This window comes from Vulpes vulpes, chromosome 2, assembly GCF_048418805.1.
Source record: "Vulpes vulpes isolate BD-2025 chromosome 2, VulVul3, whole genome shotgun sequence".
Taxonomy (NCBI): domain Eukaryota; kingdom Metazoa; phylum Chordata; class Mammalia; order Carnivora; family Canidae; genus Vulpes; species Vulpes vulpes.
This window is the reverse complement of record NC_132781.1, coordinates 102,760,844-102,787,679: the sequence shown is the minus strand read 5'-3', so window position 1 is coordinate 102,787,679 and position 26,836 is coordinate 102,760,844. Positions and strand designations below refer to the sequence as shown.

General features: G+C 38.0%; 1 protein-coding gene across 1 annotated transcript in view; it reads left to right on the top strand.

The window, feature by feature from the left end:
* The window catches only part of LOC140595958 (uncharacterized), a 145,215-nt gene that overhangs the window by 86,502 nt on the left and 31,877 nt on the right, over positions 1–26,836 (top strand). The window contains exons 23-32 of the mRNA XM_072742406.1: positions 2,149–2,319; positions 3,002–3,172; positions 5,118–5,151; positions 5,532–5,670; positions 9,098–9,311; positions 11,182–11,278; positions 20,912–21,094; positions 21,182–21,856; positions 23,420–23,503; positions 26,325–26,437. Coding sequence (XP_072598507.1) covers positions 2,149–2,319; positions 3,002–3,172; positions 5,118–5,151; positions 5,532–5,670; positions 9,098–9,311; positions 11,182–11,278; positions 20,912–21,094; positions 21,182–21,856; positions 23,420–23,503; positions 26,325–26,437 — 1,881 coding nt within the window. The remainder of the gene's footprint in view (positions 1–2,148; positions 2,320–3,001; positions 3,173–5,117; positions 5,152–5,531; positions 5,671–9,097; positions 9,312–11,181; positions 11,279–20,911; positions 21,095–21,181; positions 21,857–23,419; positions 23,504–26,324; positions 26,438–26,836) is intronic.

The window sequence follows — 26,836 nt, the reverse complement described above, 5'->3', positions numbered from 1 at the left end:
ACTTCTGAAATTTGGGTCAAGAAGAATTGTTTAATACTTGCTTTCAGGAAGATCCATCTTTTTTGGATGTTATTTAACTAGAAGAGTTAGCTGTATGGCAGTTTTATTTATTTATTTATTTTTTATTTTTTAATTAATTTTTATTGGTGTTCAATTTACCAACATACAGAAAAACACCCACTGCTCATCCCGTCAAGTGTCCGCCTCAGTGCCCGTCACCCATTCCCCTCCAACACCCCCCCTCCTCCCCTTCCACCACCCCTAGTTCATTTCACAGAGTTAGGAGTCTTTATGTTCTGTCTCCCTTCCTGATATTTCCCAACATTTCTTTTCCCTTCCTTTATATTCCCTTTCACTATTATTTATATTCCCCAAATGAAGAAACAAACAATCCAATCATGAAATGGGCAAAAGACATGAAGAGAAATCTCACAGAGGAAGACATGGACATGGCCAACATGCACATGAGAAAATGCTCTGCATCACTTGCCATCAGGGAAATACAAATCAAAACCACAATGAGATACCACCTCACACCAGTGAGAATGGGGAAAATTAACAAGGCAGGAAACCACAAATGTTGGAGAGGATGCGGAGAAAAGGGAACCCTCTTACACTGTTGGTGGGAATGTGAACTGGTGCAGCCACTCTGGAAAACTGTGTATGGCAGTTTTAAAACAGTAATTGCTGGTTTTGTTTTTGTTTTCAGTGCCCTAAAGTTACTCAATTGATAATCTCCTATGGGAAAATTCAGTCTTTTTGTAAATTTACATAGCTATATGCTCATAATATTTTCTTGCATGCATTTAGTCCATGAAAAAAAAATATAATTTTCTGTTGGTAAATCTAGCTTTTTGTATTAGGATTAGATACTAAGCTAAAAGTATGCACAAGTTACCAAAACTAATTCTTTTTCTTTGTCCCTTTAAAATTATTTTTAAAAATATATTCATTTGAGAGAGAGAGAGAGAGAGAGAGAGAAAGAAAGAAAGAAAGAAAGAAAGAAAGAAAGAAAGAAAAGGAAGGAAGGAAGGAAGGAAGAGCAAGTGGGGAGAGAGAGAAAGAGATGGAGAGAGGATCTCAAGCAGACCTGGGGGTGATTCCACGACCTTCAGATCATGACCTGAGCCAAAACCAAATCAGACACTTAAACTAAGCCCTTGCAGCTGTTCATTAAACTTCTTTTTTGTTGTTGTTTATGTAGTGTATTCCTCATTTTATTGAATTAACTGTTTTTTAAAGATTTTATTCATTTATTTTAGCGAGAGAAAGAGTATGTGAGCTAGGGGGGAGTAGCAGAGGGAGAGGGACACTGTGCTGAGTGTAAGCCTGATGCAGGGCTCAATCTCCTGACCCTGAGATCATAGCCTGAGATGAAATCAAGCGTCAGACATTTAATTGCCTGACCCACCCATGCACTCCTGAGTTGGCTTTTTGTGTTTTCTGGTAGCTCCTTGAATTTCCTTAAGACTGAGATTTTGAAATCTTTCTTGGATAAATTACAGATCTTCACATGTCTGAGATTGATTACAGGAAGATTATTGTAATCCTTTGTTGGTGTCATATTTCCTTGATTTTGTCATATCCTTTTGCATTGCTGTCTTTGCCTTTGAAGTAGCAGTCACCTCCTCCAGTCTTTAATGACTACCGCTCCCATGTGTCCAAACCTGATTGTTTTGCTCTGGTGGTGTCCTAGAACTTCTCTGCAGGAAAGCTGGTTTTCCACGTAGACTCTCTACCCCCATGGGTGATTATCTAAGTGTTTTCCAGGGGCTCCCAGATGGTGGCTGTGAGGGTGAGGGTGGTGCCAATTTATGGGCTTTTGCTGGATCCATAGCTGGGAGTGTAGTGCGTATGCCTGTTACCCGATGCATGGGCAGATGAGACTTATCCGCCGTGCCTTGGTGAATGGCACTTGATTCCACAGGTCCTACACAGGCAGTTTTGTCCCCACAAATGACATTGTATCATAATTGTATATGTGTATTTCCTTGCATATGGTTGCACTTCATAACTGTTCTATGAATTAATAAATGAATTCAGATGGGTAACAGATGTTTACCAAAAAAATTTTTTATTCCTTACCAGTAAAATTATTAGAAAATATTGGCTTTCTAATGGATATTTTAACTGGATTTTTGTTTTAAGTAATGATCCTGGTTTGTCTATCATGGAAATAAAGAAAGATACAAATGTAAAGTGGGCATCAAAAGCATCTGTGATTAAACCAGGCTTTGAGGAGTCCGATTCCCTAACTGGTAGTCTACTACGAGTGAGTAATGACAACAGTCTACGTGAAATGGATCAGGATGAAAGAAGGTAAAATCCCATAAATTCTTTATTTCCCTCTGAAGGAATGTTAACTATGATTATTATGTAAGTAAAACACTGTAATATACAGCCTGTCATTACAGGCTGAGGGAAGAAATACTCAAGTATATCAAAAACACCACTTGAAAGGTTAGGATGAGGAGGAGTGACTTTTTTTTAAGATTTCATTTATTTATTTGTGAGAGACACAGAGAGCGAGGCAGAGACATGGGCAGAGGGAGAAGCAGGTTCCCTCTGGGGAGCCTAAAGCAGAACTCGATCCCAGGACCCCCAGATCAGGATATGAGTTTTGTGGTAAGAGATTGTTTATTTAGAATCGGTTCCACCATGCAGTATTCTCATATAATTGAATATCAGGGATCCCTGGGTGGCGCAGCGGTTTAGTGCCTGCCTTTGGCCCAGGGTGTGATCCTGGAGACCCGGGATCGAATCCCACGTCGGGCTCCCGGTGCATGGAGCCTGCTTCTCCCTCTGCCTGTGTCTCTGCCTCTCTTTCTCTCTGTGTGACTATCATAAATGAATAAAAATTAAAAAATAAATAAATAAATAAAAATAAATGAATTCAGATGGGTAACAGATGTTTACCAAAAAAATTTTTAATCCTTACCAGTAAAATTATTACAAAATATTGGCTTTCTAATGGATATTTTAACTGGATTTTTGTTTTAAGTAATGATCCTGGTTTGTCTGTCATGGAAATAAAGAAAGATACAAATGTTAAGTGGGCATCAAAAGCATCTGTGATTACACCAGGCTTTGAGGAGGCCGATTCCCTAACTGGTAGTCTACTACGAGTGAGTAATGACAACAGTCTACGTGAAATGGATCAGGATGAAAGAAGGTAAAAATCCCATAAATTCTTTATTTCCCTCTGAAGGAATGTTAACTATGATTATTATGTAAGTAAAACACTGTAATATACAGCCTGTCGTTACAGGCTGAGGGAAGAAATACTCAAGTATATCAAAAACACCACTTGAAAGGTTAGGATGAGGAGGAGTGACTTTTTTTTTAAGATTTCATTTATTTATTTGTGAGAGACACAGAGAGCGAGGCAGAGACATGGGCAGAGGGAGAAGCAGGTTCCCTCTGGGGAGCCCAAAGCAGAACTCGATCCCAGGACCCCCAGATCAGGATATGAGTTTTGTGGTAAGAGATTGTTTATTTAGAATCGGTTCCACTGTGCAGTATTCTCATATAATTGAATATTCAGATACTATCCTTCATCGATTGAATATATATATATATATATATATATATATATATATATATATATAATAGTAAATTTAGAGACACATAGGCGATTCTGAATAGAACTAATCATTTCTTGATAGGTTTTAAGGTATTCAGTACCTTTGACAGTATCATGATTAGCTATGATTTTGTGAGGGGCTTTGGAGTATCTGATTATATTAAGTTAATATTTGTTTAGGTTCTGGGGGAAAGGGGAATGGTTTTGTTTATTTACAATATGTTTATTTACAATCAAAAACTATTCATCTATCATAGATTTTTACTTTTGGATTATAAAGTTCTAAATTACAGGAGCCACGGTTACTGTACCAGCAGCGTCATTGACACATATTGTGTGCTTCATGAGTCATTGTTGAATCCATGAATAAACATTTGAATGAGTAAAGGAATGCCCATTAATGAACTTCTTTAGAAGAATTAAATATTTAGTTTATTGAAAGTAGATTTTCAATACAGCTTAGGTTTGAAGTGTTTTAATTAAAAAATGTGTGTGGGATCCCGGGGTCGCACAGCAGTTGAGTGTCTTGCCTTGGGCTCAGGGCGTGATCCTGGGGTCCCACACCAGGCTTCTTGTGGGGGAGCCTGTTTCTCCCTCTGCCTATGTCTTTGCCTATGTCTCTGCCTGTCTCTCTCTGCGTGTCTCTCTAGTGAATGGATAAATAAATAAAATCTTTTAAAAAAATAAAAATTAAAAATGTATGTAAGATTCAGAAATTATTTGTAGAATAGTTATAGCTAGAAATGGAATAATACTATAGATTCAATTGCTATCACATTACTTAGAAATACTTAACTTACTTTTACCACATATTTTAAAACACATGTTTGGACGGGACATTTCCTGGACTTGAGTTCTGGGTGGTCTGCTCCTACCAGCTGTATGGGCTTGGGGAAGTTCCTTGGAATATCTGTGCCTCATTTGCTTCCTGTGAAAAGATACCCAGTATAATTGCCTACTTCATACGGTTTGTGTAAGGCCTAAAAACCCTTTAAGATATGTAAACTGTCCCAAATAATGCATAGTAGTTGCACAGTAAAACTTCAAAACACTAATATCACGATTATTTCAAAAGGGCTTGTGTCATTAAAAAAACTTAGTTTGCACTTTCCAAATTGATTTAGTGAAAACTTGTTTTTATTGAAAATGACAACAAAAAATGTGGTATATTTACCCCTATCAAATAATGTAAGTAACATTAGGATTTTCCTTTACTTTTGCAATTTTGATCTAAATTTAATACTTTGTTAATATTGCTATTAATATTGCTTAGATATGCTTTAAATATTCTTTGTATTTTAAGTATTTAATATTTTCCTGAAAAGAATCCTTCCTCTTTTTAAATTTTTTTTAAATTTATTTATGATAGTCTCACACAGAGAGAGAGAGAGAAGCAGAGACACAGGCAGAGGGAGAAGCAGGCTCCATGCACCGGGAGCCTGACGTGGGATTCGATCCCGGGTCTCCAGGATCGTGCCCTGGGCCAAAGGCAGGCGCCAAGCCGCTGCGCCACCCAGGGATCCCCTCTTTTGAGACCTGCAAAGAAAACATCTAAGGAAAAGAACAAGGTAGACAAACAAACAAAATATATAATTCTATTTCATTTATGATACATTTTTATTATATTATTCTATTTCATTCATGGTATATTTTTATTATATTATTTTGATATTTCATATTTATCAGAAATATTCCATGGTAAAAAAATTACTTTATGAAACGCATAGTGAAAAAATGAAAATTTTCCTTTGTTGTATAGACATCTGCTGTGAAAAAATTATTCAGAAACACCAATTATTGATAAAGGTCTTTTTGATAAAAATCAGTTCTTTTAAAAAGTACCTATGTTTTTGCTTTTATAAAAAGATGGATATTTATCATCTTTCTACACTTAGTATATTTTATAAATATTTGGATGACATTTTGAAATAGTATTATTTATTTGTAGGTCAAGAAGCAAGTGAAGTCTGTGGAGCATCTTGATGACTTAACTCAGTCATCTGAAGCAGCTTCAGAGGATTGCAAGTTGCAATACTCTGATTATAAGAGTTCCCTGTTGCTCATTGAACTTGGCATGGATTGTAAAGGTAGGGCCGTCGTATAAATTTAAAGCCTTTTTCTGTATATATGATTGTAGTAATATGTGCGCATCTCGTCTAGCGCTGCGCCACACAACACTGAGGTGTTATAGAGCTACTCATCTCAGAAATATGTTTTATATTAAAATAGAGAACTATTGAAGACTCTCATCCAAAGAACTATAATTTCCATTGTGGTTGTCCACGTGGGAATGGCACACTTGATGTGTTTGTGAACTCTGCTTCTCTTCTGTGCCTTACCATTATTTTTCTCCTAGATTACTGAGCTAACCTCAGGACTGTTTTCCCTGCCATTCCACCTCTCGGGATCTTGGTCTACACTGCAACCATACTTACTATACATTTTTAAAAGTTTACATTTCATCACGTTACCCCCTTGCTTAAAGCTTAGCTGTTACTTCTTAATGCCATGAGGTGAAAGACCATCGTCCACTAGCTTCATCTTGTATGGTTTCATATCCATCTTTCCATCCGTGTCTCAGCCACTGTCTTAGATGGTTTTTCATATAATAGAGGCTTTCTTTCTCCAACAGCTTTAGTTAGGTAAACTGCATGTGTATGAAGCATATAATTTGATAGTTTTGTCATATATATATACACATATGAAACCATAACTGTAATTTAGACAGTTAACATATCCATCACTCTTAAGTCTCCTGTCTCTTCATATTGCCTTATTATGAAACTGCCAAATTGTTTTCTAAAGTAATTGTACTATTTTCTAAACCCACCAGCAGTATGTGAGGGTTTCTAACTCCTCCATATATATTTATGAGTACTTAGTATTATCAGTTTTTTAATCGTAGCCGTGGATGGGTATGGTGTATATATATATACGCACACACACACATAAATACTTATATATGTGTATAAATATATACATTTATGGTTGTAATATACATTTCCCTAATGACTGATAATGTTGAGCTTATTTAACATCTGTGTATCTTCATTGAGCTGTCAAAATTTTTGTCATTTAAAAAGTTAGGTTTATTTCTTATTTGTTGAGTGTTGATAAATCTTTGTTTTTGTTTTTGATATCGTATTATTTTTTAAATTGGAGTTCAATTTGCCAGCAGATAGCATAACACCCAGTGCTCATCCCATCAAGTGCCCCCCCTCAGTGCCCATCACCCAGTCACCCAAACCCCTCGCCCACCTCCCTTTCCACCATGCCGTGTTTGTTTCCAAGAGTTAGGAGTCTCTCATGTTCTGTCACCCTCCCTGATATTTTCACTCATTTTCTCTCCTTTCCACTTTATTCCCTTTCACTATTTTTTATATTCCCCAAATGAATAAGACCATATAATGTTTGTCCTTCTCCGACTGACTTACTTCACGCAGCATAATACCCTGCAGTTCCATCCGTGTCGAAGTAAATGGTTGGTATTTGTTGTTTCTAATGGCTGAGTAATATTGCATCGTATACATAGGCCACATCTTCTTTATCCTTTCATCTTTCGAAGGACACCGAGGCTCTTTCCACAGTTTGGCTACTATACATTGCTGCTAGAAACATTGGGGTGCAGGTGTCCCGGTGTTTCACTGCATCTGTATCTTTCAGTAAATCCCCAGCAGTGCAACTGCTGGGTCGTAGGGTAGATCTATTTTTAAGTCTTTGAGGAATCTTCACACAGTTCTCCAGAGTGGCTGTGCCAGTTCACATTCCCACCATCAGTGCAAGAAGGTTTCCCTTTTCTCCGTATCCGCTCCAACATTTGTTGTTTCCTGTTTTGTTCATTTTCCCCATTCCCACTGGTGTGAGGTGGTATCTCATTGTGGTTGTTGTTTTTTTCCCTGATGGCCAGTGATTCGGAGCATTTCCTCATGTGCTTGTTGGCCATATCTATGTCTTCCTCTGTGAAAATTCTGTTCATGTCTTTCGCCCATTTCATGATTGGATTGTTTGTTTCATCATTAACAAATGACCTTATACATCACGAGAATATATATTGCTTTGAAATCTATTTTGCCTGGCATTAATATTGCTACTCAAGTTCAGCCTTCTTTTGTCAAGTGTGAGTGTGGTATATCCTTATTTTTGTCCTTTTCACAAATTTGTGTCTTTACATTTATTTTTTTATTTTATTTATTTTGTGTGTGTGTGTCTTTACATTTAAAGTGAATTTTTTATAGGCAGCCTATGGTTGTCACTTACATTTTTATCCATTCTGACAGTCTGCCTTTTAATTGAGGCTTTTAGACCATTTTCTTTCTTTCTTTTATTTTTTGACCATTTTCATTTACTCTGATTATTGATACAGTTGATATAAATCTCTCATCCTGTTTGCTTTCCATTTGACCTGCTTTGTTCGCATTTTCTTTGCTTTCTGCTTTCCTTTAGATTAATCAACTAATTTTTACAAGTTCCATTTATACATATATATAAACATACAGATATATGTGTATGTATGTGCTTTGTTTATTACTATAACTCTTAAGATTTGCTATTTTAGTGATTGCTTTAGCGTTTAAAGCATATGACTCAAGCATCACAGTCCACCTTCTTGTAGTGATATACCACATCATATGTAGTTTAAGAAAATTACAATAGGGAACACGTGAGTAGCTTAGTGGTTGAGCATCTACCTTTGGCTCAGGGTGTGATCCCAGGGTCCTTGTATCAAGTCCCGCATCAGGCTATCTCAGGGAACCTGCTTCTCCCTCTGCCTGTGTCTCTGCCTCTCTCTCTCTCCATGTCTCTCATGAATAAATAAATAAAATCTTTTTTTTTTTCAAATTACAAGAGTTTACTTCCATTTCTTCTCTCCTAGCCAGATCCTTTGTGGGTCTGTGGGATTATAGTTTTCATTCAGTTTAGAAAGGTTTCAGTCATGTTTTCTCTTCTTTTTAAAAGATTTTAAAGTTCTATTGATAATAAGATTTTATTCATTTATTTGAGAGAGAGAGAGCATGAGCAGGGAGAGAGGCAGAGGGAGAGGGAGAAGCAGACTCCCTACTAAGCAGGGAGCCCACCATGTGGCTTGATCCCAGGACACCAAGATCATGACCTGAGCCGAAGGCAGACACCCACTGATTGAGCCACCCAGTCGCCTGGTATAATATCTTTACGTTGAAGTCACTCAATATTTATTTCATGTATGAATGAGTTAATGTGAGCATGCTCGGTCCCTTATATGCAAAAAGTACTCATATTGTTTTATTTTACTTTTTTAAAGAACAAATTTTTGAGAGAGCATGAGCAGGAGATGGGGAGAGGAACAGAGAGGGAGGGAACGAGGGGGTAAAGAATCTTAAGCAGACTCTGTGCTGAATGCAGCAACCAATGCCAGGTTCAGTCCCACAACTGTGAGATCATGACCTCAGCCAAAACCAATAGTTGGATGCTTTACCAACTGACCCGGTCTGATGCCTCCTGCATTTTATTTCTGTCTTTGTGTTTCCTCTGGTGTAGATTCTGTTAGCGTATTGACATTCCGGGATGCAATTCTTAAATACGAAAGATCAATAGAATTAAAAAAAAAAGAGTGTGAACGACTTAAAAGAAAAATTTTAAAAGTGGAACGTAAGGTCAATGGACTAGAAAAGTTGCTACCAGAAACAAAAGAAATGAAATCTCAGTTAGAGCATCAAAAAGTGGAATGGGAACGAGAACTCTACCGTTTAAGGTATGACATCTTGGTTTTAAGGAAATATTTCAACTATTTACTTTTTTTTTTTTTTTAATAGAATCCACACTCAGCGTGGGGCTTGAACTCACAGCTATGAGATCAAGAGTCACATGCTCTGTCAACTGAGCCAGCCAGGAACCCCTTGAAATACTTACTTTTATGCTGCACATGTGTAGGAGAAGTTTTATAATTGCTAATTTGCCTTCTGGGATTTTATAGGGAAGGAAACGCCGTTAGAAATGTGAAGTATCAAAAGGCGAATAGGTAAAGAAACAGTGGTCTATGTATACAATGGAATATTCCTCAGCCATTAGAAACGACAAATACCCACCATTTGCGTCCACGTGGGTGGAACTGGAAGGTATTATGCTGAGTGAAATAAGTCCATCAGAGAAGGACAAACATTATATGGTCTCATTCATTTGGGGAATATAAAATTTAATGAAAGGGAATAAAGGGGAAAGGAGAGAAAATGAGAGGGAAATATCAGTGAGGGTGACAGAACATGAGAGACTCTGGGAAACGAACAAGGTGTAGTGGAAAGGGAGGTGAGTGGAGACTGGGGTGACTGGCTGATGGGCACTGAGCGGGGGCACTTGACGGGGTGAGCACTGGGTGATATGCTGTATGTTGGCAAATTGAACTCCAATTAAAAAAAAAAGATGTAAAGTGTGAGATTCTTTGAAACAATACAGCAAGGTTTTAACAGTGAATACTTCTAATAATTTAATGTATATTCTAAAGCATAATTTTAATGACCATGTAGAAGTCCATCATATGTAAGCCTCATTATTTAGCAAATTGAATTTTGGTTGTTTTCCATTTTCCTATATTTTAATTAATGCTATAAGGAATGTCTTTTATTTAATTCTGTTTCTACATTCTTGGTTAATTGGAATAAATTCTCTAATGTAGCATTGTGTTAACGTATAAAAATATTTAGTAGAGGTCTCTGATCCATATTTTTAAATTGTTCTCAGGAAATTTTATATTAAATGCCCCCCAACAGAGTGTGAAATGGCCAATTTTTCTCAAGACAGAAAAATTGGTTTATTCTTAACATATGCAGGGGTTAAAAAGTAAAATGGAAAATGATTAAGTTTTTCCAACATTTCTCACATATATAAAGAAAATTAATTCAAAAGTCTATGCTGCAAGCACATCTTACTCTTTATTCCTTACTTAATTAATATGGATCCTGTGGTGTTTTCAAAGGAGTTTTCAAATGATTTATAAAATACATAATGATCAACAAGGTTGACAATGTTACAGAATAAGAAACATAAAAAACATGGGCAATAGATATTAGACTCCCTAGTCTAGTGCTGGATCAGAGTCATCTGCAGGTGTGTGTTGTGTAAACGACATCTGCTGATGCTGTCTTACACTGAAGATCATTTTTAGAGGTACCTGTGATGTTTTGTGAAATAAAAATGTATTTCTAGTGAATTTATAAAGTTGTTGATAAACAACAAGTTCTCTTTTTAATTAGTAATGAAATGATTTGTCTTAATTGAAGTGTAATTATGACTCTGTGGGGAAAAATGGCAATTTTGAACTCTAACTTTATTGAATAATTTCAGAATTCCTTTGCTTACAACATCTCCCAGAGTTATTACTGACTAAAACTTACTAAGTTGCAAAATGCTTTCTCATTGCTTCTTTTAAACTATATATCTTTTTGAAGAGATTGAAGTGATAAATTAAAAAACATGAGCCCTAGAAAGGGAAAAAAAATTGAGAAAAAAAAAATTGAGAACAGAAAAATTTCCTTTGGGTAGTGAACCAACATATGTGGAACCAGATCATAAAATAAAATTTTTATTGCTAACAAGACAAATTTTAAAATGCACACATGCATTTGCAGATTGACCTTAAAACAAGAAAAAGAAAAAAGAAGAAGTGCTGAAATGTTATATATAAATATTAAAGAGCAATTAAGAAGTAGAGAAGAGCTGAGTGAAGTAAGTCAATCGGAGAAGGACAAACATTATATGTTCTCATTCATTTGGGGAATATAAATAATAGTAAAAGGGAATGTAAGGGAAGGGAGAAGAAATGTGTGGGAAATATCAGAAAGAAAGACAGAACATAAAGACTCCTAACTCTGGGAAACAAACTAGGGGTGGTGGAAGGGGAGGAGGGCGGGGGGTGGGGGTGAATGGGTGACGGGCACTGACGGGGGCACTTGACGGGATGAGCACTGGGTGTTCTTCTGTATGTTGGTAAATTGAACACCAATAAAAAATAAATTTATTATAAAAAACAAGAAGTAAAGAAGAGCAATATAGTAAAGAAGTTGAAACGAAACAACAACTTCAACTTAATCTTAGAAGACGAAACTTGGAATTGAAGGGTGTAAAAAATAATTTGAATCAGGTAAATTTTTGGCAGTAATTGTATATTTCCATCAATATTATTTATAGTATCCCTTTGATATAATACATATTATTAGGCTTCAAATAGATTAAACATTTCATTTTAACCTAATAGCAACCATGATCTTTGTAGCTACAATTACAACCTTTTCGGATTCTAGGCCTCTCACATATGCCCTATGTATATATTTTGAATGAAGGGATGGAAGGTAAAATGAGATAAATGTTATATTGATATATGGAATTGTGTTTATTTTTACACAGAGCATGGGCTGGGGGGAAAGGAGTAGAGGGAGAGGGAGGGAAATGAATCTCCAGCAGACTCTGGTTCTTGAGTCTCATGATCTGAGTCTCCAGCCTCACCTGGTTCTGAGTCTCGTGATCATGAGATCATGACCTGAGCCATAAAAAGAGTCGGACACTTAATCCACTGAGCCCCCAGCTGTCCCAGTTTTGAATTTTTTAATGTTGAAATATGAGCTAGATTTCCTTGAGATGCTGATAAAACTAGTTAAATGTTTTATACAGAAATCTTATTTCACAATACTATGTCTATTTGTATTTTTACTCTGTGGCACATTTTGCTGTCATTTAATTTAAAATTTGAATTATTCATTGAGGATGAAAAACCTTGTTATAAAAAAAGACCGCTTTTGAACATTTTTTTTAAGTTCTCTTAAGCCTTTTGACTTTTTTTTTTTAATGATAAGATCCAAAATCCTAATGAAAATGTGTCTCTAGGTTATAGAAGAGTAAAATGAGGTTCAGAGGCAACTTTCTTGAGAACAGAATGCCCAGAGTATTACATGATAGAATACTATTTTTTGTATATTTTTTATTGGAGTTCGATTTGCCAGCATATAGCATAACACCCAGTGCTCACCTGTCAAATGCCCCCTCAGTGCCCGTCACCCAGTCTCTCCACCCCTCCGCCCACCTCCCCTTCCACTATCCCTTGTTCGTTTCTCAGAGTTAGGAGTCTCTAATGCGTTGTCACCCTCTCTACTTTTTCCGACTGATTTTCTCTCCTTTCCCCTATAATCCTTTTCAGTATTTTTATATTCCCCATGGAGTGAAACCATATGATGTTTGTCCATCTATGATTGACTTACTTCACTCAGCATAATACCCTCCAGTTCCATGCACATTGAAGCAAATGCTGGTTATTTGTCATTTCTAGGGACTGAGTAATATTCCATTATATATACAGACCACATCTTCTATATCCTTTCATCATTTGATGGATACTCAGGCTGCATCCACAGTCTGGCTATTCTGGAAAATGCTGCTATAAACATTGGGGTGCAGGTGTCGCGATTTTTCACTGCATCTCTATCTTTGGGGTAAATCCCGAGTGGTGCTATTGTTGGGTCATAGGGTAGCTCTATTTTTAACTCTTTGAGGAACCTCCACACAGTTTTCCAGAGTGGCTGTACCAGTTCACATTCCCACCAACAGTACAAGAGGGTTCCCCTTTCTCCACCTCCTCTCCAACATTTGTTGTTTCCTGTCTTGTTAATTTTCCCCATTCTCACTGGTGTGACGTGGTATCTCATTGTGGTTTTGATTTGTATTTCCCTGATGGCAAGTGATGTGGAGTGTTTTCTCATGTGCTCGTTGGCCATTTTTTGGTGAAATTTCTGCTCATGATTTTGCCCATTTCATAATTGGATTGTTTCTTTGCTGTTGAGTTTACTAAGTTCTTTATAGATCTTGGATACTAGCCCTTTACCTGATAGGTCATTTGCAAATAACTTCTCCCGGTCTGTAGGTTATCTTTTAGTTTTGTTGACTGTTTCTTTTGCCGTGCAGAAGATTTGTATCTTGATGAGGTCCCAATGGTTTCTTTTTGCTATTATTTCCCTTTGCCTTCATCTGCAAAGAAGTTGCAGTGGCCGAGTTCACAAAGGCTGTTGCCTGTGTTCTCCTCTAGGATTCTGATGGTTTCCTGTCTCACGTTTAGATCTTTCATCCATTTTGAGTTTATCTTTGCGTATGGTACAAGAGAATGGTCTAGTCTCATTCTTCTGCACGTGGCTGTTCAGTTTTCCCAGCACCATTTATTGAAGAGAGTGTCCTTTCTCCAGTGGATAGTCTTTTCCTGCTTTGTCGAATATAACTTGACCATGGAGTCGAGGGCCCATTTCTGGATTCTCTATTCTGTTCTATTGATCTATGTGTCTGGTTTTGTGCCAGTACCACACTGTCTTGATGATCAAAGCTTTGTAATACAACTTGAAATCCGGCATTGTGATGTCCCCAGCTCTGGTTTTCTTTTTCAATATTACCCTAGCTGTTCGGGGTTTTTTCTGATTCCACACAAATCTTAAGATTATATATTCCAACTTTCTGAAGAAAGTGAAGAAAGTCCATGGTACGTGGACAGGAATGCATTGAATGTAAATCGCCCTGGGTTAGCATAGACATTTTGACAATATTAATTCTTCCAATCCTTGAGCATGGAATATTTTTCCATCTCTTTGTGTCTTCCTGGATTTCTTTCAGAAGTGTTCTGTAGTTGTTAGGGTATAAATCCTTTATTTCCTTGGTTAGGTTTTCCTTGGTATTGGTGGTGATCTCTCCTTTTACATTCGTGATTTTATTAATTAGAGTCTTTTCTCCTTTGTTTTTTAAAAGGCTGGCAAATGGTTTATGGATCTTATTCTTCCTTTCAAAGAACCAACTCCTGGTTTTGTTGATCTGTTCCACAGTTCTTCTGGTCTCTATTTCATTGAGTTCTGCTCAAATCTTCACTCTCTCTGTTCTGCTTGGTGTAGGTTTTATTTACTGTTCTTTCTCCAATTCCTTTAGGTGCAAGGTTAGCTTGTGTCTTTGAGGTTTTTTTCCAGTCTTTTGAGGGATGCTTGTATTGCGATGCATTTCCCGCTTAGGATTGCTTTGGCTGTATCCCAAGGATTTTGAATGGTTGTATCTTCATTTTCATTCGTTTCCATGAATCTTTTTATTTCTTCTCTGATTTTCTGGTTGACCCATTCATCTTTCAGCAGGATTGCCTTTCTCCTCCATGTGTTTGAGTTTCTTCCAGATTTCTTCTTGTGATTGAGTTCTAGTTTCAAAGCATTGTGGTCTGAAAATATGCAGGGGACAATTCCAATGTTTTGGTATTTGGTGGACTATTCTGAGAAAGTTCCATGAGAAGACTGTGTATTCAGTTGCTTTCAGATGTAAAGTTCTGTAAATATCTGTGAAACCCATGTGGTGCAGTGTATCATTTAAAGCTCTTGTTTCTCTGGTGATGTTGTGCTTAGAAGATCTGTCATTGGCAGAACGTGCCGTGTTTAAGTCTCCTACTACTAGTGTATTATTATCTAAGTATGCCGCTACTTTGGTTATTAATACATTGATACACTTGGAAGCTCCCACATTAGAAGCATAAATATTCATGATTGTTAGATCTTCTTGTTGGATAGACCCTTCAAGTATGATATAGTGTCCCTCTTCATCTCTTACTACAGTCTTTGGGATAAACTTTAATTTATCTGATATAAGGATGGCTACCCCTGCTTTCTTTTGAAGACCATGTGAATGGTAAATGGTTCTTCAACCTTTTATTTTCATGCTGTAGGTGTCCTTCTATCTAAAATGAGTCTCTTGTAGACAGCAAATAGATGGGTCTTGATTTTTTTATCCAGTCTGAAACCCTGCGTCTTTTGATGGGATCATGTAGCCCATTCACATTGAGACTACCTATTGAAAGATATTAATTTACTATCATTGTAATGTCTATTCAGTCCCTGTTTTTGTGGATTATTTCTTTGGGCTTCCTCTTTCTTTTACAGGGTCCCCATTAATATTACTTGCAGAGCTCATTTGGTGGTCACATTTTTTTCAGCTTCTGCCTATCTTAGAAGCTCTTTATCCTATTGTGAATGAAAGGCTCACTGGATAGAGTATTCTTGGCTGGATGTTCTTGTCATGTAGAACCCTGAATATTTCCTGCCAGCTATTTCTGGCCTGCCAGATCTCTGTGGAGAGGTCTGTTGTTAATCTAATATTTCTCCCCATATAAGTTAGAAATCTCTTGTCTCTTGCTGTTTTAAGGACTTTCTTTTTCTTTGGAATTTGCTTGTTTCACCATTAAATGTCGAGTTCTGCTTCCCCCCCTCCCCTTGGTGGGGGACCTCTCTATCTCCTGGACCTGAATGCCTATTTCCCTCCCCAAATATGGGAAGTTCACAGGTATGATTTATTCAAATATGCTTTCTGGCCCTCTGGCCCTCTCGCCCTCCTGTGGAACCCCAATTATGCATAGATGTTTTCCTTCTGAGGTTCTCAGTTATTTCCCTTAACCTTTCCTCATGGTCCTTTAATTGTTTTTCTGTTTTCTCTTCAGCTTTCCTCTTTGCCATCAACTTGTCTTCTGTGGCACTCACTCTTTCCTCTAACTCATTAACCCTCATTGTTAGAACCTTCAGTTTGGATTGCATCTCATTTAATTAATTTTTAATTTTGACTAATTAGATCAAAATTCTGCAGTCATGAAGTTTCTTTAATACTCTCTGCTTTTTTACAGAGCTACCACTAGCTTTATAATTGTGCTTTTGAATTGGCTTTCTGACATCGAATTGTAATTCAAATTCTGTAAGTCTGTGGAAGAGAGTACTGTTTCTGATTCTTTCTTTTGTGGTGAGATCTTCCTTCTAGTCATTTTGCTCACTGCAGCGTGGCTGTATGAACGGGCTGAGTCAAGACTATCAACCACAATCTAAGTCAATTTCACCTTAGATGATTGTTTTTAAACATTTCATTTATGTATTTTTGAGAGACACAGAGAGAGGGGCAGAGACACAGGCAGAGGGAGAAGCAGGCTCCATGCAGGGAGCCTGATGTGGGACTTGATCCTGGGACTCCAGGATCATGCCCTGAGCTGAAGGCAGGCGCTAAACCACTGAGCCACCCAAGGTTTCTTATCCTTCGATGATTCTGACAAGGTCCATGACATGAAATTTAAAATGAAGAGAAGAACAAAATAACACAAAATGACCACTAAAGTGAAAAACAAATTTTAAAACAAAGTAGTAGAAAATAAAAGGCCAAGAATGCCAAGGAAGAAAAAAAGAGAAAAAAAGCAAAGGTAAAGAGGGGGAAAAAAAAGAAGTAGAAAAATAAAATGTTGGGGGGACTGGGACATGGTGGTGGTGATGAAGTTGTAGTGGAGGGAGAATGTAGTCTACCTGAGGGGTGCTAGGGGGTGATCCTCTTGGTCCTGGGTGTATTAAGTTCTGTATGTTAGAAGATACTGAGTCCCAAATTTCTATAAACCAGAAATACTTGTAGAGAGCCCCAACATTGTTCCCCAAAACATAAATGAGATAAAAAGGGGGGGCATGGGATCCCTGGGTGGCGCAGTGGTTTGGCGCCTGCCTTTGGCCCAGGGCGCGATCCTGGAGACCCGGGATCGAATCCCACATCAGGCTCCCGGTGCATGGAGCCTGCTTCTCCCTCCGCCTGTGTCTCTGCCTCTCTCTCTCTCTCTCTCTGTGACTATCATAAATAAATAAAAAATTAAAAAAAAAGGGGGGGGGCAGAATGGGAATGAAGAGAGAATATAGTCTCACAGAATGAACCAGCATGGTATACCACTTGGTTCTGGGTGCATGCTGGTCCTGTTTTAGAAGGTATTGTGCCATTGTAGAACAAAATGAGGCACAGAAAACAAAAAAGCACACACACACAAAACATATCTCGTCTAGCTCCCAAAATTACGTTGAGTATGTTGAAGGGAATCTAGAAGTGGAAAATATATCTAAGACATGTAATTGTAAAAATATGAGAGTCAAAAAGGAAGAAACTTGAAAAGGTGGCAAAATATTGTAGTTAAGGTGGAAAAGGAGAAAGAAAATTGGAAACTTACAGTCTGATAAAAAATGAGTTGTACTGGAACATGGGGGTGGGGGGAAGAGGGGTACCCTCTAGTTCTATATACTGTAGATCCCTCCACTTCCCCTGGAGCTTTCCAGGGCTGCTGGGTCGGGAACTCCCCCTGTCCTTCCAGCTGGTCTTCTGGGGGAGGGGCAGGTGTGTGCACCTTGGGGAGCTGTCCCGCCCCCTGCTGGGTGCAGGGTCACGGGGAGCCGACCTCCCCTGAGGCCCGTGTCCCCCACCGGCCCCGCCTCTTCCAGGCACCGGGTGGCACCAGGAGGGACAACCACACCGGCAGCGGCCAGGTCTCTGGCAGCAGTGACTCCTGCCATCTGGCCCTGGAGGGCGCCCCCCGCAGTGACTCCTGCCATCTCCCAGGCCACAGGGGCCTGGCTGCTCCCGGGGCAGGAGGGTTCTCGCTGTCCTGGACCCTCCCCGCCTCGGCCTGTCCCGGGGGGAGCGCAGGATCCCGGCTGTGTCCCCTGGGGTCCGGGGCCTGCGCTGCTGGAGTCTGGCTCCCGGAGCCCCTCCCGACCCACGGGCTTCTCCCTGGGGCCCGGCGCAGCGCGCTCCAGCCCTTTAGGGAGCTGGGCCGGAGTGGGGGGCGCTCTCCCCCGGCGCACTTCCTCTGTCAGTGACCCCAAGACTGGAGGTCCCCCCCTTCCTGCCCGAGGTCCCTGCTGAGCGCCTTTCCATCCCGGAGGAATCCGGGGCGGATTGTAAAGCTCCCACTTGTCCGCTTCTCCGGGACTGGGCTTTCCCGCCTGGGAGGCTTTCCCCGCCACAGGCCTTAGCCAGGCTCCTCCGGTGCCCCCCCCCCCCGCCCCCCTTGATTCTGTTTTATTTTTTTCCTCCTTCCTACCTTGTTAGAAGCGAAAACCCTTCTCTCTGTAGCGTTCTGACTGTTCTCTCTTTAAATCTCAGGTCAGGGGGATCCCTGGTGGCTCAGCGGTTTGGCGCCTGCCTTTGGCCCAGGGCAGATCCTGGAGTCCCGGGATTGAGTCCCACGTCGGGCTCCGGCATGGAGCCTGCTTCTCCCTCCTCCTGTGTCTCTGCCTCATGTCTCTTTCTCTATCATAAATAAATAAATAAATAAATCTTTAAAAAGAAACAGGTCGGGCACTTGCCCCGGGAGAGGGGGCACTTGACGGGATGAGCACTGGGTGTTATACTATATGTTGGCAAATCGAACTCCAGTAAAAAAATAAATAAATAAAAATCAATCAATCAATCTCAGGTCGAATTCGTAGGTGTTCAGGGTGATTTGAAAGTTATCAAGGTAAGTTGGTGGGGCCAGGTGCTTGAGGATCCCTACTCCTCCCTCACCTTGCCCCCTTCCCACCCAAGATGGAATTCTAAACAATCACCTTTGCAAACAAAATGAGACAGAAATGTCTCATACTAAAATGAATTCTGAGGTATTTTCTTTAGTTATTTTGAAGTACGTGTGTATGTATTTGTACGTATGTATATTTTATTTTTTGGAATTATTATTTTTCTCCATGCATGTGTATATTTCTAAAAAAACCAACCCTGTACATTATGGAAAGTACAGAGGATTTTAAAAGAATACATATATATGTGTGTGTGAGTGTGTGTGTGTATATATATACATATACACATACATAGATACATACAGACAGACACATACGGGTCTATATGGGGGGCAGTGAAGTTTGTAGTCCATTCATTAATTTAAATACATTTGTCTGTGGTGTCAAATAGTGACATTCATAATGCCCTTATCTGAAGGAGAAGTTTTTATTATTTTGGGAAATAGTATGGAATTTATGAGCTTTCCATAAGCACAAAACTCTTGCTACTAACAACATATGCTTTAGTTTTTGGCAATTCCTTCACCACCTCTATATTCATAGAGAGGTTAGTTTCACACTTGATGAACAGGAGGAAAAGTGTAGCCCATCTTAAGACCTTACTTCAGATGTTAGTCTCCTACTTTTGAGAAGAGTAACAATTTGCTCCAAGTAGCATCTGATTTCATTACAAGGAGCTTTTTTTTTTTTTTAAATTTTTTTATTTAGTTATGATAGTCACAGAGAGAGGCAGAGACATAGGCAGAGGGAGAAGCAGGCTCCATGCACCGGGAGCCCGATGTGGGATTCGATCCCGGGTCTTCAGGATCGTGCCCTGGGCCAAAGGCAGGCGCCAAACCACTGCGCCACCCAGGGATCCCTACAAGGAGCTTTATAAATAATCATATGCTGTAATATATACTTACTGGTAATTATTGATAAGTCTTTTGTTCCTAATAAAATAGCTCAGTGTATTTTCCCCTCTTTTGCATCTATTGCCATTTTAAACATCTGAAGAGGAAATAAAATTAGTTGTAGCCACAAATAATCTCATGATTTTTCTAGGAGCTACATAAATTTTACCTTAGTTAGTATTGGCATTTTGAAATATAAGGCTTTTTTTTTCTTTTTAAAAGACTTTCTGGATTCATTTGACAGAGTACAAGCAGGGGGAGTGGAGGCACAGGGAGAGAGAAAGCAGGCTTTTTGCGGAGCAGGGAGCCTGACACGGGACTTGCTCTCAGGATCCGGGGACCATGACCTCAGCCGAAGGCAGAGGCTTAACTGACTGAGCCACCCAGCCACTCCCGAAATACAAGGCTTCTTTTGTATTTAAGATTCAGGCTAGAGAAGTAGCTGCAGTTTGGTGCCAGAACAGTGGTAGTGGGTACAAAGACCTGGGGAATGTCCTGCAGCTCACTTAGTATTTTTAACCTCTTCATTCTGGAATTGTGATAACTAAAAGAGATAATTAATGTATGCAGACATGTTTGTAGTACAATGCCTAGATTTATTAGTTATCAGTAGATAAAATTCTTATAACTGAGTATACAAATGTTAGAAAAGTAGAATACATATGGAATATTCTCAGAACAAAGTGAGGTTAGGAAATTGAATCTGTCCAAATATATGCAGAGCTAAGGGTTTTCCTGTGGACTGTGTTACACATGAGACTTATAAACTCAATTTTAGTGTAGTCAGATGTATTAGTCTTTTCTTTCAAGCCTTCTGCGTTTGTTGTAAACCAGAGAAAGACCTTTCCAATTCTGAGATTCTTAGGATTTTGTCATGATTTCTTTTTCCTTTCATGCATTCATTGCTTTCAATTAAACTTTTGAACTTTGGGGAATTTATGCTTGTATAAAAGTTTGAGGCTTGGATCCAACTTTGTGTTTTTCCAGTTGGATATCCACTTAACTGCAACCTATTCCTTGTATAAACATAGGATATTCTTTGATTTCAGAGAAAATCATGATAATGTCATTTTATTGAGTTCCAGCTAAAAGACTCTTGTTTTACTTAGGTTTCTCCTCCTCATGAAAAAGAAAAAGGTCTGTTACTTGAAAACCGCACGTTGCAAGATGAAATTGCCACGCTAAGAGTGGAAATAGACACAATCAGGAATCAGAAACAGGAAAAGGAAAAGAGGTATCGTGAAGACACTGAAATTAAAAAAGAAAAGAATGACTCCATAAAACTGAATGAGGTAACATTAACAAATACAGTATTCCAATCTAGTGGGCAGCTGAATGTTGTGACAACTGAAAATAACATGCTGACCTCTAAACTGCAGGATGAAAAGCTAAACAGAGAAAGACTGGAAGCAAAACTTCAGTCATACCGAGCTAGACTCGCTACAGCTATACAGGATCACGATCAAAGTCAGGCATCAAAAAGAGACCTAGAACTTGCTTTTCAGAGAGCCAAAGATGAGTGGTCTCATTTACAGGCCAAAATGAACTTTGAGATGTCTAACCTAAAAGAAAACAATGACGTGCTTTCTCAGCAACTTTCTGAAGCCGAAAGTAAACTCAACGCCCTAGAAATTGAGCTCCAGTACACAAGAGATGCTCTCAGAGAAAAGACTTTGGCTTTAGAACATGTACAAAGAAACCCAAAACAAACAGAGGGTCAGAAGAAGGAAATTGAGCAGAAATATCAAAACGAACAAGGCAAAGTGAATGAATACATTGGAAAGCACGAATCCTTAGAAGGCAAATTATCTCAACTACAAAGTGAAAATATGTTGCTCCGAGAGCAACTAGATGATGCCTACAGCAGAGTGGAGTGTAAAGAAAAGACTAGAACTGATCTCGAAGACCAGGTTCAGCTTATTGTAAGAAATCTTCAAGCTGAAAGTGAAAAACGAAGTCGTATACTGCAAGAAAGAAATAAGGAGTTAATCAATGAATGTAAACATTTAATGGAAAGAGTATTTATGTATGAAAAGGAGAAAGAAGAAAGAGAAGTAAGTATTCAGAAAGACAAATAGTTTTCAAGCTTCCTGTTAGAAAATTCAAAGTAATGTTTGGTTATGGCTTATTAGTACTATTTTTTTTTTTTTTTGGAGAGAAATAGTGCACCTGCACTTAAATGGGAGTGGGGCAGATGGAGAGGGAGAGAGAATCCAAAGTGGGTTCTATGCCCAGTGCAGAGCTCCACTTCATTACCCTGAGATCACGACCTGAATGATTATGGGTCAGTTTTGAATCTAGATGAATATAAAAAAATATAGACCTGTGAGTCAGCATAACTTGTAACCAGCAAATAAAAATTAGACCTGAAAGGTGCTTTAATTTGAATAAAAATGTGCGTCATCTATGAGAAACCTCAAGAGGTTAAGTTATACATTGTTAAAGAAAGGAGTCTGATCTTAATAATTTATTGTTAGTACTACTAAAATAGTTTTAATTCTTGTCACCACGTTTTAATACCATTATGAACAGGTAAGTGGAAATGCTCATACCTGAGTGTTTTGACCTTGAGGTTCAAATAAGTGGATTAACTTGACAACTAACTCCAGATTTGTCACATGAACTGAAGTGTAGGTGCTGTATCTCAGTACTTTTCTTTGATAGCTTTTTAAGCATTTTCAGTTAGCATACTTTTATTTTTATTTATGTAAATTTAAATGTTTAGTCTCAAATCATTTATTCTTGTGACCTTTGAACTCTTTGAAGGCATCTACTTTTCACTAAATCATAATTTGGGATAACTGGTGACTTAGCAAAGCTGTATTTGATTTCATCTTCCCACTACGGTTTATAATTTAAGCATTTTTCAAATAATTTGCTCATTTCAAAACTCAAGTAACTACCATTTGGGCTTAAAATTTTCCAATAGAATTGTATCTTTGTGATTTATTAATTTGGCACTGGATCTCTATTTTCAGGCTACTGAGGGAGGGATGGCAGGATTCTTGTATAGCAGGAGTGGAGTGAGCATGAACAGGGGAGGGAGCTCTAGGAGCTGAGGCCAGGAGGGAGGCAGAAGCCAGGTTATGTAGGGGGCTTGAGGGCCATTAGTATGACTTCACTTTTGTTCTGAGATGGTAACCTATTGGAAGGATTTGAGCAGAGGATTGAGTATGTGAAGAGCTCGGAAGTTAATTTTAGCCTCTAATAAAAAAGAGAGAAAACATTTCATTAATGTAGGATTTACCACTGCTAGCCTCACCTATATAATACCCATTTCTTTTTGAGACTTCAGAAGGCTAGGAAGCTTTGCAAATTCATCAACAAGGAATGGAGAGTGGGGCTGAAATAATTATCTATGTAACATAATACTGACTAGGCAGGAGGATGACACTTTTTGTGTCTTTAACTGAATTCACTTAACAGCAGTGTGTACACTCTAGGAATAAAAGGTGAGTTGATGTATGTGGTGATAAAGTACATACATTAGAATTATATATTATTAACATAATAATAGGATGATTTCTAAAATCAGTAACAGGAGGTCTTATTAGGTAGTTATGAGAGAACTTCAACAAGAACTGGCTGATGCTTTAAAAAAGCAATCTATGTCACAGGCTTCACCGGAGTTATCACATTATCGTATTAATTTAGAAGATGAAGTACAGGATTTAAAAACATTGGATCAAATCGAAAGTCAGGTATGTATTACATATAACATGTCAACAGTTCATCTGTAGCTGGTTAAATAATATAAAGGGTTTTAGGATGCTAGTTTCCATGGGCCACTTTCTTTTGTATTTTCGTTTCAGTTTAGCATAATTTTAGTGTCTTCACCATGCACTTTTTTTTTATTAAATTCTGACTTTTCATTCTGCTCTCTGTGTGATATGTTTTTTTCTTATAGCATTTACCCATTCACAGAAATTGAGCGACTTTTTTTTTCCTGCTATACACTTTTTTTAATCATTTATTTATTTATTTGAGAGAGAGAGAGAGAATGCATGTCCATGCACACTCATGAGTAGGGGGAGGGGCACAGGGAGAGAGAAAGAATCTCCAGGAGATTCCCTGCTGAGTACAGAGCCCCATGCCAGCTTAAACCCACCACCAATGAGATCATGACCTGAGCTGAAATCATGAGTTGGATGCCTAAACCAACTGAGCTACCCAGATGCCCTAAAAACAATGTTCTCTAGTGAAATCTCTATTACCATGATGAGGCGAGCTAGATAAAATCAGAAGATAAGGTTTAATGGAATGTTTCAGACATTGTCTGAACAATGTCTGAAAGACAATGTCACTTCTCATCTTCACTTTTATTGATGGATATACACTCTGTACTGATTTCAGGAAAACTTGTAAAGAAAGGTTACGACTAGTGGAACTGAGGCATTTCCTTCATTTTCTTTTCCTTTTATGTATTTATTTTTAATATATTTATTTATAAGTATTAGAAAATATTTATATTTTTAATATTTATATATTAAAAATGCATGGAAATACTCAGATGATGTATATACAGCCAAAAGTGAGAATTAAGAAAATTATCTGGGTCCTGCCATTGACTCTTTTTAAAAGCTTTATTGAGCTATAAATACACCTACCATACAGTTGACCCATTTAACATGTGTTGTTGTCGCTGAGTATATTTATAGGGTTTTGCAACTATCACTGCCATCAGAACATTTTCATCACCCTGAAAAAAACCCTCAGCTGTTGCCCTTGACCTCCGGCAACCAGAAGTCTACTTCTTGTCTCCATAGAGTTGCCTATTGTGAATGTTTCACATAAAGGGAGTCACACCATGTGTGGTCCTTTGTGACTCGCTTCTTTCACTTCCTGTTTTCAGGGTTCGCCTGTGTTCTAGCATATGTCAGTGCTTCATTTCTTTTTCTGGTTAGACAGTCCTCCATTGTGGGCTAACGCCCTTGTTCATTCATCATTTAATGCACCTTTGGGTTATTTCCACTTTGTGGCCATTAATAATGCTGCTGTGAACATTGATTTAGTTGTTGTCTGGCATCTGTTTGTATTTCTCTGCCATCAGGTTTTATCCTTTAAGTTAATTGGGGTGATTTTACCATCTCTCACCCTTTTTTTTTTTTTACTCATTCTACCCTTCTGTCTTTTTAGTTTCCCTTCCTCTTGCCTAATCGTACACTATTGAGTCCTGGCTCATTGTCTCTCATTCTCCATGAGGCTTTTCTGATTATTCTAACTCCCCTGTGAACTTACTTTCTTCACCCGTATTATCTAGTCTGTGCAGACCAGTTTAGTCCTTTATTTTACATTGTTTTTATTTTTTTTTCATGAGCGATGATTCTGTCTTCCTATGTACAAATGTATCTAAGAGGGAAAATATTTTATGTGTATGGTACCTGTCCTTGCCTAAATTTGAGAATATCTTAACAGTTTTTAGGATAAAATTAAGTACTTTATACCATAACAGTAATTTCTGATTGAAACACATTGACATAACAAAGCTGTATTCTAAATGTATTTTAAGCAGTTAAGTGTAAACCTGAAAGCATTTAATCCGACCAGACAAAGTGTTCAATCGGATGCTGGTTTTTTCTGATTTGGAGAACTCTGAGAGGATGTGAAAAAGAGGAATAGCAAGGGTCCAAGGACTGAATGTCAGCGTTTGCTGTCATTTAGAAATGAAATGGGATTAGAGGAGCAGAGGGAAGATGTGGCATTGTTTTCAGCTGCTGCTGAGAAGTAAAGCAGGATCAGGACTTGCAAAAACAGATCCTTGATGATTGTCAAAAATTTTCAGTGGAATTCCAGGATTGAAAGTCAGATTTTAGTGTAGAAGACGCGATGAAAAGATGAATCTGTGCCTGAGATGACACATGAAAGAATGTTCGAGTCCAGTGAAAGGGGAAAAGCAAGATGATCGAAAATGCTGCAAGAGTAAGGAAACGTTTTGATAGAATAGTGGGAAGGCTTGAATTTTATTTAGAGAGAAAAGTGGTCAATAGGAAAGAAGAAATTGAAATCTTGCAGAGAAATGTTTGAAATGCTTGCAGAGAAAAAGAGTATCTCATCCCAAAGTCAGATAATCATCAAAATTATAATGGGGACAGTATGGGAATTTTTCAGAGACTGTATCTTAATAAGCTGTGATCTCACAAAACCCAGAGTATCTTAAGATATTGGTGAAACTGCTTCTAGGACATCTCTAGAAACTCAAATGTAAGTATAGCCACGTTAAAGATTTTTTCATTAATGTGGATTAAAAACCTCTGTCTGTATTTCCCAAGTAAATTTTGGCAATTTAAATTCTAGAAACAAAAATGATGAAAATATAAACTCAGGTGAAGCTGTTTTAACAAACATCCTTATTTTTGAGATTTCTTTTCACTGACATTTGGTTCATAACCTACATTTTATATGTATTTTATAAACCTGTCTAAACACATATTACCCATGGATTCATGAGAAATAGCATTTTATAAAAGAAGAAGGAGTCTCTTGATTTTTGAAACTAATGTTCTTAAAAAATTGTTTCCAAAGTGTGGTGATGAAAAGGAAAACCTAAAGAAATGTATGGAGTTAAAACAGCCTTTGCAGTTCAGGTTGGATCAAGAAGTGAAGAAAAATGAGGAATTACAAAAAGAGAATACTGGGTAAGACTAATATTTCATCACTTTAACCATTAATTAACTAATTTATCTGTAATTGTAGTTTATAAAAACCTAAATAGAAATTCTTGCCAAAATACTACATTTACTCTTCCGTGATTCCTTAAATAATAACAACAATGCCTTTGACATATATTGTCAACTGCGCTTTTCATTGTCCACTGTGAATTATTTCTGCAAGATATCTTTGTTCTTAGGTAATCTTTCCTTTTAATAGTGTTCTTTTCTTAGAGCAGATATCCTAATCTCTAAAAACTTATCTGTGTCATTATATAACAACATCAAAAGTTATCTTGGATTCACTTGTATTTCTTTTTATTTTATATTATTTATTTGAATTCAAATTAACTTATAGTGTAATATTAGTTTCAGAGGTAGAGTTCA